Below are 17,436 nucleotides of genomic sequence, written 5' to 3' on the forward strand. Positions count from 1 at the left end.
GGATGAAAGGCACTAGGCCAGGAGGGCATAACTGTTTCCTAACCTCAAACTTTGAGCATTAAATTCAGACTTTTGGGGAGATTTTGCAGTCCATTGGGACAGTCACTAAAATCTGAGCATCCATCAGGGCAGCCAGTGAATAGAACAGAGAATGAACAGGAAGACAGCTCCAAAGAAGACCATTGTGGAGACCTGGTTATTGTCTGGGTTCATAGAAAGGAGGAGTTAAGAAATCTGGATGTAATTGATGACCAGTGTCTCTAATTCCAAAGAAAAACTCTGTGTCTGTGGGCGGTTGGGCACGGAGTGGCTGAGATAGAAATCTCAGGCTTTTCAGTTTCCTATTGTAAGCAAGACTTGAGGCCCTGCCCACTCCTCAGGTCTTCAGAGCAGACCCTTAGAGTTCTCCATCTGTTAGTCATCTATATTTGCCAGTGGACTCCTACTGTGATCCAATATTAAAAGGCAGACTGTCAGTGTGCAAAGTCCGATGCACTATGGGTATCTAAAAAAATCCAGTCATAAAAAACTAGGGATGGAGAAGACTTACTAGGTCTTCTAGTTCACCCACACTTCTGGAGTACGTTCTCCAGTGCTTTGGCCATTCTGCCTTTAAACGCTGCAGGCAATAAGAATTTGAGCCTTTCCCCAGAGAGATGATTCCGGGATCAATTAGCCCTCCGTCTCAGGAATGCTGTTTGTCATCTTGTCCCCCTGATGCTACTCCTGATGATGTCTGTGGCAAGGGTCCCACTGATTTCAGTAGGAGCAGGAATGAGCCTATACACATTTGAGAATTTGGAAATGCTTGTAAGCATTTTGTGGGTTTGGGGGAGGGGGGTTCATTCTTTCCTCCATCATTATGGTGTTGTTGTCCTGGTCTGTCAGTCGGTTTCTGCTATTCCAAGAAATGACTCAGCCCTAGACACTTTTTTGCATCGTCTGGAGTTAGAGAGTACGTCCACACTGCAGTGTAAGCCCAGGGTTCAAACTTAGGCTCAAGCCAAACCCTGCTTTCATCTACACACAAATCGTGTTAAACCAGGGCTTGGTCCCAGGATCCCATGGGGAGGATCCAAGCCTGAATCAAGCCAGGACCCTGGGTTCAAGCCGTATTGCTTTGCAATGTTGATGCAACCCCATTGAACTGGCACTCTGGGAGTCTGCCAAAAGTATCCCACAATCCTATGGGCCGACTTTCTTTGTTCTCTGGAAAGTCAATTTGGTGAACAGTCAAGTTTAGCCATATTGCACGGTGGACAAAGGGCTAGAGCGGCCACATTTTGGGAGGGCGCTAGGAAGTCTGGAATATGAGTGGTTGGACTCGGGCCCGCAGAATGCAGTGTAGACACAGGTTGGGACCCAGGATTCAACAATTCCTAACCTGGGCTTACAAATATGTGTAGACACTCAAGCCCTAGGTTAACAGGGTCTACTAACTAGAGTCCTACTAGCCCTAGGCTTACACTCCCTTTCCTCACTGTATTCGCTACAGTCCCAAGACCGCTGATTTAGAATAACACTCTTAACTCCTGTCCACTCAGATTTTTTTTTTTAGGTGAGGTTCTGCCACTCTTTCCCTGTGATCCATCCATACCTTGTTTTAACCCACTTCGGGAGTCTGAGGAGAAAAGCAATTCTAAATCCCGTGTCAAAATCAGCATCTCCCAGGCCACAGCATCTCCTTCTGATGAAACAAATGATGGTATAAGACACTGACTCTCTCTCTCATCTGCTTTTTTCCCGTTAGGACATATAACTTTACTTTACGGCAGCTGTATTACCAGCCGGAAGGAGAGGAGAATCCATTCATCTGCTCATCCCATCGGGATAACGGCATGCAGAAATGCTCCAATATCCCAAACAGGAAGGAGTACAGGGTGGAGTGCACCTTGAGCATGGACTCCTACAACCAAAATTTGTATAACCCAGATTTCAGCAACAGGAGCGCTTGCATAAACTGGAACCAATATTACAACGTATGCAAGGCAGGGGATGTAAACCCGCACAATGGAGCTATTAATTTTGATAACATTGGCTATGCCTGGATAGCTATTTTTCAGGTAGGATTTTGCAAGTGCTTGCTTTGTCTTGTTTTTTCCCATGTTGCTTGAAGGGGTTTTGACAGATGTTAGTTGAAAAAGGAATCTGCCTGCAATAGAATGAAACTGGTAAATAGATGGGACGTGTCAGGTAAATGAACCAAAGAATAAACTCCGTGCTGTTTGGAGAGAGGCAAACAATGACATTTTTCAACACATTTTAGAAAAGAGAGTGAAGATTTCTGATAGTAGAAGGGTTTTTCCTCTAGCAGACAGAGGCATAACAAGGTTGAGTGGCTGCAAACTGAAACTCAATAAATTCAGGCTAGAAATAAGACACATCTGTAATAGTTAAGGCCGTTAACCATTGGAACAACTTACCAAGGGGATTTGGTGGATTCTCCATCACTTCAAGCCTTTAAATCAAGATTGAACATCTTTCTAAAAAAAAATATGCTCGAGCTCAACCACAAGATATGGGCTTGATTTAAGTATTACTGGGTTAAACTCTCTGGCCTGTGTTATACAGGTGGTCAGATGGGATGATCTAAATGGTCTTCTCTAGCCTTAAAAGCTAGAAAAACTCCTTGTGCAGTCGTTTACACCAGTGCAAAGTGCAATCAGGTCAGAATGGGAGTGTTATATTTACCAGAGATGTTTAAATGGCTACCCAAGGTGTAATGTAACAGATAATCAAGTCCTTGGTGCACTGTTCCCTGAGGTCAAGAGCAATAGATAGTAAAGTTTATGGTCAGGAGGCCGTTGTGGCTTAGGGATTGTCTACACACCAACTTTAACTTTTAATTCCCACCTTGTGTTATTTCGGTGCGCATCCGTGAATGGCATTGTTTTTTCCAAAATGAGTGTTCTGTTTTGATTTAGGAATGTCAAACTATAATATACATTTATTCTGAAACAAGAAATAGGTTAGTTCTTTGGTGTGAGTTTCTGTGAAGACCAGCCCACCTAGGGAATAAGGTAAGAAGAGTCTGGCTGAAGCTGTTCCCTATATAAGAGGTATGGAAGGAACATGGTTTTTCTACACACAAGTTGCACTGCTGTAACTAAAGTGGTGCAACTTTGTGTGTGGACAGAGTGCATCAGTGTAAACTTGGCTTACATGTGCAAGCTGAACTGAGGCAAGTCTGGTTTAAACCAAAGTATGCAACTCCATCTGTGACATGTGCCTTCTGGCTGGCCTGGCCAGGATTGTACCAGGGACCTCCAGAGCTAAAAACATGAGCTTGCTACAATTTGAGGGTCTGTAGCAACTCTTCTTCTCTGTGCATCAACACACAAGCAGATTTTAAACACACACTTTTGAGTGCATTACACATGCACAAAGTTACACCGCTTTAACTGAACTGAACCTTTAGTTAAACTGGTGCAGCTTTGTGTGTAGATCAGCTAAAAGGAGAAGTCACTTCCGATCCCAACAGCAGTGACGTCTAAGTAGATTACCAGGCAGGAATCGTCTGATCAGCTTATCATAGAGGCCTTGTCTTCCCTAGGAAAAATGGTGTGTGCTTATCTTGTGTTAGCTAACGTGGTAACTAACACAAGGTAAAATCCTAGTTTGTAGTTTTCACATGTTAGCAGGTCAAGATGAACCCCAAACTCCCCCATAGTTTTTGACTTGACCTGCTAACCCACAACAAAGCTAGCAGGTCTTCTCTTCACGGGGATTTGTCCTAGTGTTAGTTACCGCACATTGGCGAGCATAAGCTAACACGCCCTTTTTCCTAGCAAAAACTTACCTAGAAAGCAGTTTCTGTGCTGTCTGTCCTTTGAAAGTCTCCAGAGCCCTAAGCCAGAGTTGTAGCAGTGACGTCTTCACAGCTTCTGCTCTTCCCCTTTTGAGACTTTTACTGCCATGTTTTGTTCCCCTTCACTGTGAGTAGCATTTTGGCATATATCTTACATGGCTGTGCAATGTGGTAAATAATACATATGTGTTGCTGAAGGGGTGAGTTTGTTGCAGTAAGACCTGCAATGAAGACAGGTGTGACATGCAATTGTTTTTAGCCGCTGCTTTGTAGTTTGGTGAATTACATAAGCGAAGGTTAAATTGGAGAGTAGTAAGAAGAGAGGGAGAAGCAAAGAGAGAGAAGGAAGAGCAGGGAAAAGGTAAGGCTGGCGGGGTGAAGGATTGACCCAGATACTCATTAATAGGTGAACTTTGTTGCAAAGTTTGTGCTTTCTTTTCTCACATGATCTGGTTCTTTCACTTTCCGATATGCAGGAATGCCCCAATGGTATGGTCGTTAGTTCCCATCATCAGTGCTCTTCAGCTTCTGCCGCTAGTTTTTTCTTCCTTTTAATTATGTTAATTACTAATAATTACCTGTTGGCATTTGTAATTGGTGTGATTTTCTTTTCTAAATTTTCTTCTATTCCCTCCGCGTTCTAAGAAGCCCAGCTCCCAAGGAAGATAGCCCGATGTGCATATTTTGTTTGCTTTCAAGTGCTGTCCCAGTGGCATATCCTGAGTTATGTTACTGCTGCTATCTATTGTTCTAAAATGCATCCAGACAGGTTTAGATGAGTCCCAGGCATCCACTATTAAAAATGCATTGGTACCCGCCTGGCATTAATGTGTCAAAATAGGAGCAGCCTCCGTGACTTCTCATATTCCTGATTGGTGCTGCGTGGTGCATGGAAGAAAGGGGAAATTAAAAATAAGAATGTGTCCATCAGTGCGCTGTCCCATTTGGCATCCTCCTTTTCCAACAGGTGGCTAAGCATGTTATCAGAGCCTGATTGATATGGCACAAGTGATCTCTTAGGGCCTCCGGTCTCTGGGCGGGTGGTATCGTTACAGAAAAAGGGTAAAGGCCGATTCACTGCAGAAGTCCCATGCCTGGGCAGTTAAAAATGGTCAAATGTGTGTTCAGGAGGCAATGCTGCTTTCTAGGCTCCTGGGAAACAAGTTATTCATTTCACTTTGTCTCTGGGGCAAACTCTAGCCCAGATGAAATGTGTAGAATTCACCCCAGGAAGAAAACGTATCCTTAGAGCACAATACTCCCACGACTTGAATTGATTCCTCTGGGAAGACAGAAGGCTGATATTGGGTGCGTAGATCATTGTGACATCCTGCTTTCAGATACCGGGAGGTTTGTGTTTGGTTTCAGGATTGCTGCTTTGGCCATCAGAATACTATCCCCAGCCAACTCTCTTCTTATATATTTTTCCATTTAGTGCCTTAATTTTGAGCTTTTAGAAATAGAAAACAAAGTTACTTCATGGGCAAAGATGAACTTGGGCATTGAGGTGACTGCTTAACAGGGCTATGAGAATATGGATAATATTAAGTATTATCTGAGTTGTTAGGTGCTCAATCAAAACAATTGCTGGAAAGCAGAGACCATTAAATTCTCATTAGATTTCATCAGCTAATCAGGATGGCCCAGGTTAGACCTCCAAGGAAGGTCCTGAGGGCTGCAGGAGGTAGGGTTGACGGTTTTAGAAGGCCATGCACTTCGCTATCTTTGACCCAGTATACTGTGTAACAGGCGTACTGCCGCCGGATGTGTTATCTTTTGGATGAGACAGATCCAAGGTCCTGCTCACTTCTGGCCAATAACTATGCTTTTTGCAACAGTGAGAGTGGAGAGGTGACCCTGAGGTCTGGCCCAATTCCAATTGGGATCATGCCAGTCTGAAGACTCAGTTGGATCCTGTATTCTTCATCCTTCACCCTACGCTGCTTTGTAGTATAGCGGTGTACGAAAGCTGCTCTGCTCTGTGCTAGAGGTACCAGCGTTGCATAGGGTAGCCAAGAGATCGCTATGCAGGCTTTGAAGGTTTTGGAAAGCCTATGTAACAATATGAAAGCAAGGTCAACATCCCAGGCGGATCAGTAAGTAAGGTCTGCGTTTTTAACAGTATGTTGGTGGTGCTCCACTCCGAGTGCCCTGCCAAGCTGACTTAGGCTCATTTCCAAAAATGACTTAGGCACTTAGTATAGGAGAAGGTAGCCGCAGGGGGCGGGGCTAACCACTCCAAGTACGTATCTGCCTGGGACCCTCGGTACAAACTCGGTGCCGCTGACCCCTCCTGCTGTTTGCGCTGCTGTGGCGACTCTCTGTTTTCACTGCGCTAACTCCAGGTGAGCTAACTGCCGGTTTGTCTCCTGGAGCTGGGAATCACCCCCCCCACCCACACACCTCAAAGCGTTGGTGTGCCCCAAGTCTCCCGGTGACGTCTACTGCCTGTCTACCACTGGCAGCGGCGTGTAGGGTACGTGCAGCTACGTGCGGCAGTGAAAAGCCAGCTGCATCCATGCTGTAGCTACATGTGCCAGTGAAATGCTCTGGCGGGGGGAGGCAGCGGGAAAGGCGCTGCGGGAACCTTTCCCCGCTGCTTCCTTCCTGCTGGAGCCTTTCCCTGTGGCAGGGAAAGCCTCCAGCAGCAGGGAGGCAGCAGGACACTACACTGCTAAAAATGCAGTGTAAACGTGGGAGACGCTGCTTGGGGATGTAGAGTACCACATAGGGTATGTACCCACAGGGTTCAGGTGTGTCTTTACTCACCTAGTCAGAGCCTCACTGTCTGCACTAATAACGAGGAGTCCTTGCGGCACCTTAGAAACGAACAAATTTATTTGGGCATAAGCTTTCGTGGGCTAGAACCTACTTCATCAGATGCATGGAGTGGAAATACAGGAGCAGGTATAAATACATGAAAGGATGTGGGTTGCCTTACCAAGTGTGAGGTCAGTCTAACAAGATAAATCAATTAACAGCAGGATACCAAGGGAGGAAAAATAACTTTTGAAGTGGTAAGAGGGTGGCCCATTACAGACAGTTGACAAGAAGGTGTGAGTAACAGTAGGGAGATATTAGTATTGGGGAAATTAAGTTGAGGTTTTGTAATGACCCAAACACTCCCAGACTCTGTTCAGGCCTAATCTGATGGTATCCAGTTTGCAAATTAATTCCAGTTCTGCAGCTTCACGTTGGAGTCTGTTTTGGAAGTTTTTGTTGTTGAAGAATTGCCACTTTTACGTCTGTTATTGAGAGGTTGAAGTGTTCTCCTACCGGTTTTTGAATGTTATGATTCCTGATGTCAGATTTGTGTCCATTTATTCTTTTGCTTAGAGGCTGTCCGGTTTGGCCAATGTACATGGCAGAAGGGCATCGCTGGCACATTATTCATACCCATGCTAGGGGGGCGTGCAGTGTACGTTGTCTGCATGCACCCATCAGGAGCGTGCAGGGTAGACATACCATGGAAAGTCAGTGGGATGTAGGCTCCCAATGCCTAGTTACCAAAAGGTGTTGAGGCACCTCACTGCAGTGGAGGTTAGGCTGCTGAATCCCTTTGAGGATCTAGGTCCCAGTGCCTAAAGCAATTTTAGAAAATGATCCTTAAGCTCCTAAATCGGTCAGGTCAGACTTTGCAATGTGGAGGGGAGCAAGCCTAAACGCCGTTAAAAATCTGGGCCCAAGGAACTTCAGCAAGGAGACTCAAGACCGTGCTGATAATAAATTCACGAAAGACATAAGGACTATGGCTGCATCCATGTGTATGCGAGGATAATAATTCCTTATGTAATCCTACAAATTATTCATGTTTTGATTCTCTTCATTTGTTGTGTAATAAGCTAATTCATGTATGTATTTGTTACGAAGGCACGTTCAATGGCGCATTATGTGATCTAATTATCTTACTACCGAATAAATGAAAGGAGATGGAACCTAAATTAACTGTGAGGTTTGGCATGATATTAAGATCCCTTTATTGCACATGAATTTCAGTAGCAACAGTAAGAGTTGTAATTATGGGTATTGTCGTACTACAAATGATGAATTACCCACCTCAGCAAAGTCTAATGTAATCTGAATTACAGATCCTGTTTTGCAGGACATCAAAACACTGCCACCATCTACACCAGAAATTACGCTGCTGCAGGGCCTAAGCTAAATAAAAGCCGGCTATGTCAAGGGAGCCGGAGTGTTGCTATGAGATATTGTGCAGGGAGAGGAGAGATGATTCAGGCTGCTTTATTTGTATCATTTCATTTTCCATCTCAAGCTACGAAGGGCAGGGCCCACAATGGATCCTTCTGACAGAAGGTATACTCTGGGCAACATTTTACAGGCAGTTGTTGGGGTGACCGTGACATCAGTTCTGAGTAGGAACTGATGAAGAAATGTAGGGGACAATCTGTTTCAATATTTCCTTGAATCTCTGATGAAACTTGAAAAGGTAAATTTTTCAAGTATCATTGTAGGGATTTAGTTCAACACAGGAAGGGAGTGTTCTGTCTAAGCAGTTAAGGAAGGGCACTGGGAGGCCACTCTCTCGCTGTTGTTTGTGACTTTCTCTGTGCCCCTCTTACGTGATGTGTTCCACCCCAGAGGTGGCTGCATTTCAGTCCTGGGAGACGTTTACATACCATTTAGGGGCTTTTACAGTTGGAAGGCCGTATCGAAGTTAGTCAGGCTGTGAGATTGGGGTGCATATCTTAAACTTCGGGAGCGTTTTGGTTTCAGACCCATCTCAAACACAAGGGCATATCGCTTTTCATGCACCGTTTCTCCAAGAAGAAGAGTTAATCAAGTCGGATAAGCAGCACACATCTGGTCCTTCGTCAGAAGGCTCCAGTGAGGGAATTCTCTGTGGAGGCTGTTATGTACACTTCTGCTGTCACTGAAAAAAACCCGATAGTGTGCAAGAGAGGCTTGGCAAGTGAGCAGCATGACAAGAATGCCCAAGAAAGGAAACGCAGAATCACCTTCTCAGAGAAAAATACCTAAAATACTGAGTGGTATTGAAGGAGCTGTCAGCGACCACGAGAGATGTCTGTGTTATCTTGATCACCCGCCTAGGCAGTGGAGAGCTTCTGGCCGCCACTGGTCCTGCTGCAGGCAGCAGTAGGTTACAGCAAGGAAGGTGAACGTGATAAACGCACCCAATAAATATCGCCCTGCTCAGGAAAACATGTTATAAGAGGGAGCAGATTTGGAGGGGGGAATGTGATGCCAACTGCCCCTCATTCATTCCTGTGTGGAGGAGATTTCTCTGAATGAAATACACAGGCAGGAGGAAGTAGATTTTCAATGGAAAAGGCATTTGTGCTAAGGAAGAATGTACTCCAACTATTTAGTCCTCCTGTTGTGCCTTTCATCTGAAGAGCTCAGAGCACCCTGCAAATGTGAACTGGGTCACCAAATGCCCCTTTAAGGCAGATATCATTATCCCCATGGGGAAACTGAGGCACAACACGGTTGAATGATGTGAGTCTCAAAGCGCCTGCTGCTCCCATAGGATTCACAGAAAGCTGCGAGAGCATCGCGCCTTTAAAAAACCAGCTCATAAACCAGCCCAAGACCTGCAGCGAGTCAGTGAAAAAGCAAGGAATAGAACCCGAAAGTCCTGCCTCCCAACTCCCTGCTCTGACTAACTAAGGCAACATTCCCTGAGTCCATTGTGTAAGGGGCCACCTTCCCTTAGTGCACCCTAATAAACCCCTGTCAGAACAGAGGGGAGTTAACTGCAGGAGTTAAATAAGGCCATTTACACTGCCCAATCCTGTTTCGCTTGAAGCAAATGAGAGTTTTGGCACTGAGTGGAGTGAGAGCAGCGTCAGGCCCCATATAGTGGGAGGCTTTTGCTCCTTTTCAGAGGGCTGATGAGGATGTGTTCCTCTGCTACATAGCTGCTGGTGCCTTCTCCTGCATTTCTCACTGAGCAATTAGCTGCTTCAGGTACAGTCCCAGCATGCTGGCATAGTGCCCAAGCAAGCGTGACAGCAAAAGACAGCCAAAGCTTCTTTCCAGAGCCAGAAAGTTATATGTGGAATTCTACCTTCTGAAATTCCCTCTCTGTTTGCAAGTGGAGAAGTTAGCTGTGTCCTCTGGCTTGTCCGGAAAGCAGCTGGGACATTTTGTGAGTTACTAAAATGTAAAGAATTATTAATGCTTTATATCACTTCCTATAAATTCTGATGGGAAGCCCAAGAGACAGAGTGCAGCTCTGGAATGCAAACACCTCTGGATCTGTCTGGGTTTGGATCCAGGATATTTGGGGCAGTGTGTTAAATGGGTCAGCCAAGAAAATTCTAAGTCAGATCTGGGTTCAGACTTCAGACACTTGCTGAAGCTGGGGGGCAGGAGGGTTCACTTGCTCTATCGTTGCAAAAGTTTTTGCGCAGTGTACAGCCTGGCGAATAATGGATTTTCAGTCTGTTGGCAACATTGAAAAGTCAAAAAAAATTGTTGGGTCAGAACAAAATCAAAACTTTTCACATTTTTCAGTAAATCAAAAAGTTGGGAAAAAATCTGTTTGGGGTGAACAAAATGGTTCATTTCCACAAAATTGAATTGTTCTCATTTCAACCAATTTTAAATGATTCTGAATTTTTAAAATAACATTAAAGGAAAGTTTGAAATCATTAAAGGAAAGTCGTTTCAAACCAAAAAATCAAAACGTTTCGTTTCAAAAATGTTGAAGCAAAATGTTCAGGGGGTTTTTTTTTGTTTTTTTTTTTGAGGGGGTGGGGAGGGTAAACAAATGATTTCGTGAAACCAACTTAAATTTGCAGTTTTGATTTCTGCATTTTTTGCCAAAACTGTTTGACCGAAAACTTTCACCCAGCTCTAATGTAGTGTCCCAGGTTTATTTGAGTGGCCCCTGCTGCCCACCTCAAAGGGAAACCAACTTGGGTGGTACACACGCTGACTTCAAAAGTTCCTGAGAAACATTCTCTTCCTTGGGGATCCTTCCAGTTACGCTGGAGTGGAAGCAACATAGACTCATAGAAATGGAAGGCTGGAAAGGACCTCAAGAGGTCATCTCGTTCATCACCCCGCTCCCCCGATGCTGAGGCAGGATTAAGTATACCTAGGATATCCCTGACAGCTGTTTCTCTAACTTCTTAAAAACTTCCAATATCATCCCATCCCGTTCAAAGCAAAACCTGCAGCAACTCTGATGAAACGCTTCCAGAGCCATTCTCAAGAAGATCCAAAAGTCCCTTATGCTAGTCCGTGTTAATGATTTTCAGCCTAGATGAGCTCCAGTTGAGGACATGGTGTGCAGAGTTTTGAGCACTGCCTTCCTTGGAAGTAATAAAGGCTGCACTAGACTCTACCAGTAATCAGAGTAATTTTGCAGGCATCCCACTTGTTATGCATTGTGGGGGAGGAGTTAATTCAGAGTTTGGGGAGTATTCTAGCCCATGTGGCATACACAGTTTTTGCTGTGTAGCTGTAGTCAAAGTGAGGATCTTCTGTGGGTTCCGTATTGGCTTGGATTCCATTTTTCTTGGTAAGGGAATTGCTCTGTGAATGCTTTGCCTTTCAGCTTTGATACCTTTTCAGACTAGTTTATGGTTCTCAGTTAAATACATTCCCTGTGCATAAAGTACTTTACAAAAACAATGAAGACTAAGGATAATTATCCTGGTAAATCAAACCTCATTAATATATACTGAGATATGATTTGTTGTTATAGCCGGCATTCATCTAAAATTGGTGATACTTGGGAGATAAGGATTTTGCATTATTTAGTGTAGAATGGATAGGCAGTCAGATAACATCCTCATCATTACAGAAGTTGCTGTTGGGGTTAGATAATTTCATTCAAAGGCATCATTTTCTGCTCCTTGCCACCAAAGTCAATAGGTCCTCAGACTTGCTGCCCATGGCTGCTGTCAGGTTCAACGGCAAAGGGAGAGTCATGGGCATTTATTTTAAAGGGATAGGGTCTGCTATTTTGAAATCAAAATGTACAGGCTAAAATCCTGCCCTTAGTGGTAGAAACCACCTGGAAAGGAGGGAGTGGTGTTGGTTGTCTTCACTGCGGGGGGGGGGAGGAGTGTGTCCTTAACTTATGTGTCCTTAACTCAGACCATGGTACATTGACCTGGTAACCACTTGTTTATCAGAGAAAGCCTGCAGTGTATGAACCATGTTTGCTGGAGCCATGTCTGTATACATCAAACACTAAGGCCATCAGCAGGTATCAAACTCAAGGCTTTCAACAGTAGAAGCACAAGCCTCTACAGCTTCAACTTAAGGACTGACTCTGTTAGCTGGCACTACATAGCAGACTTTGATCCTCACTGGGACCAAGAGTGAGAGGGAAGCTTGATCAAATGTACCCATTGAAGTCAATGGGAGTCTTTCCATTGACTGCAATGGGCTATGAATCAGGCCCTAAGACAGCCTGTTAATATTTTTCTTTTTCTCCAGAGAAGTAGTTCCCAGTTTTGCTTTTAAACTGAGTTCACTTTGAAATTAGAAACTCCTTTTCTGTGGGGAGCCACTCATTGGAGTAGAATCAAGAAAGAGAAGGTGGGGGGAGGTGCTCATAAGCTTTCAGGAACTTTTGAATATTTAGGTCCAAATTCTGCCCTCTGGTGTAAGCTTGCATTCTCACTGAGCTCAGGAGGATTGCATGGTTACTGGGCACAGAATTAGGTTGATGATCAGGAAAGCAGCTGGGCAAAGGAGAGATTTTTGGTTAAATGATCATTCTGAAAAATCCGTTGTTTCATGTCAAAGCCAAAAATGAGGGTTTTTTAGAAATTTTGTGTTTAAAAAAATAAAAGTTTGAGGTCAAACAAAACATTGTTTTGGTTTTGAGCATTTTTAAACATTTCTTATTTTTTAAAGTGAAATGAAAGGCCATTTTGAATCAAAAAATAGAAGCATTTGTTTTGAAAAAAATCAAAATGAAACGCTTCAAATTTTCCGAAAGTTTGGGGTTTTCTCCCCCTAAATTTGCTTAATATTTTGGTGTCACCAAATTTGCATTTTTCACTGGAAAAAAGGTGTCGTTGAAACATATCATCCAGCCCTAAAAGGGAGCCTTTCTTTGAACAGGGCTATGGGGGAAAATGGCTGATGTTTGAAACTTAGCATAGAAGCGATCTGTGTTTCGCATGGGGCGGGAAAAAGTTACTTTTTAATCACTTCTGAGCATTTCTGGGTATCTAATAAGATTTTAACATTTCTTTTGTGACAACACTGCACCATTTTACTGTCCTTCCTGACAGTCCCAGTGATAAGAATTCCTGGGACCCTGTGCTAGAACAGAGGCTGCTAAGAGGCCACTCCTGGGACAGTTTGTGTTTTTTGTTTTAGTTTAGGGGGTTTTTTTTGCCACAAGGGGACTGTGTCTCATTGAAAACTCAGCATTGGATCTGAGAATCAAGCTGGGTTCTTTCTATTTTGTGCAATCTTCTATATTGTCGCCAATCCTAGACCCAACTAAATGTGTTAGAGATCTGGTAAGAGTATTATTGAGCTGTCCAATTATATAATACGCGTCTATTTGGGGAACGATTCCATTGGCTGTAGGAGGGAAAAAAGAGAACCCAGCTTAACTTTCAGATGCCTGTGTGACTTTGCAATGCTGGATATTGGTGGGGAAAGAATGATAGCATCCTTTTATTTGTAAATGGAGCGAATTTCATCCAGAGTCACTGAAAGAAAATGAACATGAGGCTCCACAATGCTGATTTTTTTGCAATCACTTTTCAGAGTAAATTGACGCTCTGCAAGACTCCCAAGTTTAACGAGAAGGTTAAATATGCTTTGCAAAGTAAGGCAAGCCTCAAAGTGCAGGAATACCTATTCAAAGGATATTACTCAGAAAGTAATAAAAGCTGTTTTTCTGCCCGTAGAGATTACTTAACAGCGTGTGTCATGAGGAAATAATTAAAATTATGAAATGGACTTGAAAAATATAGTTCGTGATTTGATTAGCTGCCAAGCACGCTGCATCAGAAAAGTAATACTCCATTATTCACTGTTCAGAGCTTGTTAGCCAAATCAATATGCCCATGAAAGGGCAAAATACATAGAAAAAGGGCCTTCAAAAATGCATGTTAAAGGCCTTGTAAATTTACTGAGAGCATCGCAGTAATTAATTAGCTCCAACAGTTTATGATATCATCGAAACTCATCTTGACAAGGTTCATAAAATCCTTCTAGTGGGGCCAGCAAAATTGAGAGATAAGCAGTGTAAAAAACAGAGCAGATCACAGACTCTCCGTCTAATCACCGTAATGGATTCTGATGCAGATAGTCTCCATCTTGCACAAAAAGAACCCAGCTTGAGCAGCTAGAAAGGCTGAGTGGAAATGTGTATATTTGAATATAGATGTAAATGTTGACTGATATATCAATTAAGATGATCCTGGCATGCAAGGATCTCAAAACATTTTGCAAATGTTTAGGATTCAATCCTGTGTTAGACCCTGATTCAGTAAGGCAAGCATATGCTTAAATGCTTTGCTGAATCAGGTCCTAAACTTTTGAAATGAACAAGCAAGGGTCTTGACTAAGGTGTCAGAGCTTGATCTAACTATTAGGCAACATTTTCCTGCCAAACATAGTCAGAACAGCTCTACATGTAAAGCTAGTTCAAGTGATTACAAAAGCAGAGGTTCCCAGTGTTTAAGATCTAGTGCCAGGGATGAGGCCAGAATTTAGCAGGCCGTGCATTTAGTACTTAGCTTGTTGGCTTCCCTTCACAAGGTAGTTTTTGCAAACTTCTCCATTGATTAGCAGGACTTCAAGGTTCATTTCTATCTGCAGCAGTCCATCTGGCACTCACCATTAGTGCTTTATAATATACCGAGAAGACTTAAGTGTTTCAAAAGTAACACTGACTTTCCTAATTAAAGGAGTGTGTGGGGTTTGGGTTTTTTCCCTCTTTCAAAAAGTGACACTAAAGAGAAGAAAAACTTGACCTCGAGCTGGACTGTGTCCAAGTCTCTGCATACACTTTGGCAGAGCTTGGAGACCATGCTTTTATGGTGAAAACTTGTAGACGCGCAGTAAGAAATAATTCCAGAAAGAGAGTTAAAGTGATCTGGGGACTGACCGAAAAAAACTAGGTAAACTGTCTCCCATTGAACAGCGAGGATGCCTGAGTTAGTAGCTACTGGCTTTAATCTACAGCTCCCTTGTGACTTTAGGTCTAAAGTCTTAGGCTGATTCTGATTGACTTGAACAGAAGGCCTGATTCTGCTCCCACTTACACTGCTATAAATCAATGGCATTACGACAGTGTAAACATAGCAGGAGAAGCAGTCCCAGGATAACTGAGGTTTTGTCTTCACTACAAAGTTTTTCTGGCCTAGCTATGTCAGCAAGGGGTGTGAAAAACTCATAACCCCTAGCAAAAACCCTAGTGTAGACACACAGAATCCTTTTGCCAGTATAGCTTATGTTGTTCAAGGAGGTGATTTAACTGCACCACCAACTCCTCCTTTCTGTCGGTATAACCTGGCTCTCCACGAGAGGCTTTGCCGGAATAGTTTATACCAGTATGGCTGTGCCAGCAGAACATTTTTAGTGTAGACGAGCCCTAAGGGGCTTGTGTACGCAGTGCGTTACTCTGCGCCAGAAGGGTACGCGTTTTAACGCACGCTAGCATATCGTGCGCTAAGTGGCCATATGAACCCTGGTGGCACCCACTAAAAGTTTCCCTAGTGCATGGTAACATAGGGCTGTTTGCAACTGGGCTACATTAGTGCACACTAGGGAGCTTTTAGTGCACACCAGCAGGATCCACATGGGCCAGTTATTGTGTGACACGCTAGTGTGGACTAAAATGTATACCCCGCTGGTGCAGACTCAAGCACCGTGGAATCAGGCCCAGAGAGACTTTGTTGTTGTGATTCTCCTCTCTCGCCCATTGTGCACCAGGATAATGCCATCAAGTAACTTCTGATTTAGGGCCTGAGGCAAAGGTAAATGAAGTCAAAGCGTGTCTTTCCATTAGTTCCAGCAAGCTTTGGACCAAGTCCTTGCACTGATGTGAGCAGAGATTCAGGCCCTGGCATGTAAATTGCTGGGACAAGATGCAGGGTTTTAGCAACCACTTCTGTTGGGATTTGGGTGGTTTAATCCACCCCTCACCAAGATGACAACATACATATGAGTGTTAAGGGAGTGGTAAAAGCGGGCAGGGAGGTTGGATGGATAATCCAGTGTCTGTCCTATAGGACCTTCATCTGCCTAGGATGACAGCTCCATTTTCTGCCCAGGAAGGTCAGTCTTCATAAACCAAATCCCTTCCTGATGCTAAGGGGAACTTTTCTTTCCCTCTCCTTCTCTAGCATGTTATTGCAATTGGCAGCGGCCTGCGAGACTAGCTTGCCAATCATCTTAATTGAATCTTTCAGCTATTTCCCTCCAGCTGCCGTTTTTGGTTTGCTGCGTATCTCGCACAAATCTTTTTCATCAGAGCAGAATTAGGAAACGTGTTTCTTGCTGCCTTATCTCTGTTGATAAATAATTGCATGTTGCATCTATGGGAGGCTTTGAACTGGTACGTTTTGGAGGGGCTGTTTAATACGTCTGTCTGTGAACGATTCCGACTTGAACCGAATTTAATTATTGAGCACGGATTGACACGATTGCAAAGCACTGGGAAAGGTGCTTTGGGCCCTTGGAAGATATTTAAAAGGGGCTTGGAGGAACAAATGGGGCTAGAGTCAACTGGATTAATCACAGAGGAGACTGGAAGCAGGAGGGGAGTAATTTCCATTTAATAGAGTAGGTGATAGTACATTCAGGGTGCCCGAAGGAGGGGTCATAGGCAGTACAGTGCTGAAAAGAAATCAGATTTTTATGGGCAATATAGAGTATTCTTGACCTAATCTCCAACTGTTTTTGGTCTGGGGACGTAAATAAGGGATCAAATTCTGTTCTCCAATGAGCACCATCAATCCAGAGCAATCCCATGAAAGTTAATAGTTACTGGATTTGGATTTACACCAGCGTACTCTGGAATTTCACTATGGACAGCTCAGTTTGTTCCAAAGAATCAACCTGTTTAGTTCATTTTATCTAAACCAGTGATGGACAAAAGCCCTGGAGCCTGATTCTCCCTATATTAAAACAGGTGAAAATTCTATTTCAACTCACATTGAGCCTTTACTCTGCCAGCGTTGCCTAATGGGGCCTTAGTGTAAATGAGAGGCTCTAAAAGTATAGAGGCTTCTTTCAGCTCAGACAAGCATCCACGTGGTGGATTTTGCCCTACCTGTATGATTAGAAAAAGGAGCTGGACATCTTGTGAGGACCAAGGTTGCTGATGAGATTTCCAGTGGTTCCTGGTTCCAACCACCTTAGAAATCCCTCAGGAATAAATTTTCCAAGGGTATTTCTGCATTTGACATTGTGTGTGCATTGTGAGAATGAATCCACCTGGAGCCAGTCACACCTATCGGTCTGCATCATGTTATTTTACAAGCGGCTCAGCAATGCAAGTCCTAATTACATCTTGAATATTCTGGGAGCTGGGTGAGTGTTTTCGGCCCGCTGCAGCAGAAATCTGGTGTGTCGATTGACAGCAACTGGAAATGATGTGTAATGCACGAGAAAAAAACCCCGCTATTAATGTAGATTCAGTTCTCCCTCACCAC

The 17,436-nt window shown here is 43.7% G+C and overlaps 1 protein-coding gene across 4 annotated transcripts in view; it reads left to right on the top strand.

Moving 5' to 3' along the window:
* The window catches only part of CACNA1H (calcium voltage-gated channel subunit alpha1 H), a 478,577-nt gene that overhangs the window by 319,577 nt on the left and 141,564 nt on the right, over positions 1-17,436 (top strand). For 3 of the 4 annotated variants that reach the window (XM_073361774.1, XM_073361777.1, XM_073361776.1), the window contains one exon: positions 1,751-2,063. The exons of the other annotated variant lie outside the window; for it this stretch is intronic. In XM_073361774.1, coding sequence (XP_073217875.1) covers positions 1,751-2,063 — 313 coding nt within the window. The remainder of the gene's footprint in view (positions 1-1,750; positions 2,064-17,436) is intronic. 4 annotated transcript variants of the gene reach the window in all.

This window comes from Lepidochelys kempii, chromosome 10, assembly GCF_965140265.1.
Source record: "Lepidochelys kempii isolate rLepKem1 chromosome 10, rLepKem1.hap2, whole genome shotgun sequence".
Taxonomy (NCBI): domain Eukaryota; kingdom Metazoa; phylum Chordata; order Testudines; family Cheloniidae; genus Lepidochelys; species Lepidochelys kempii.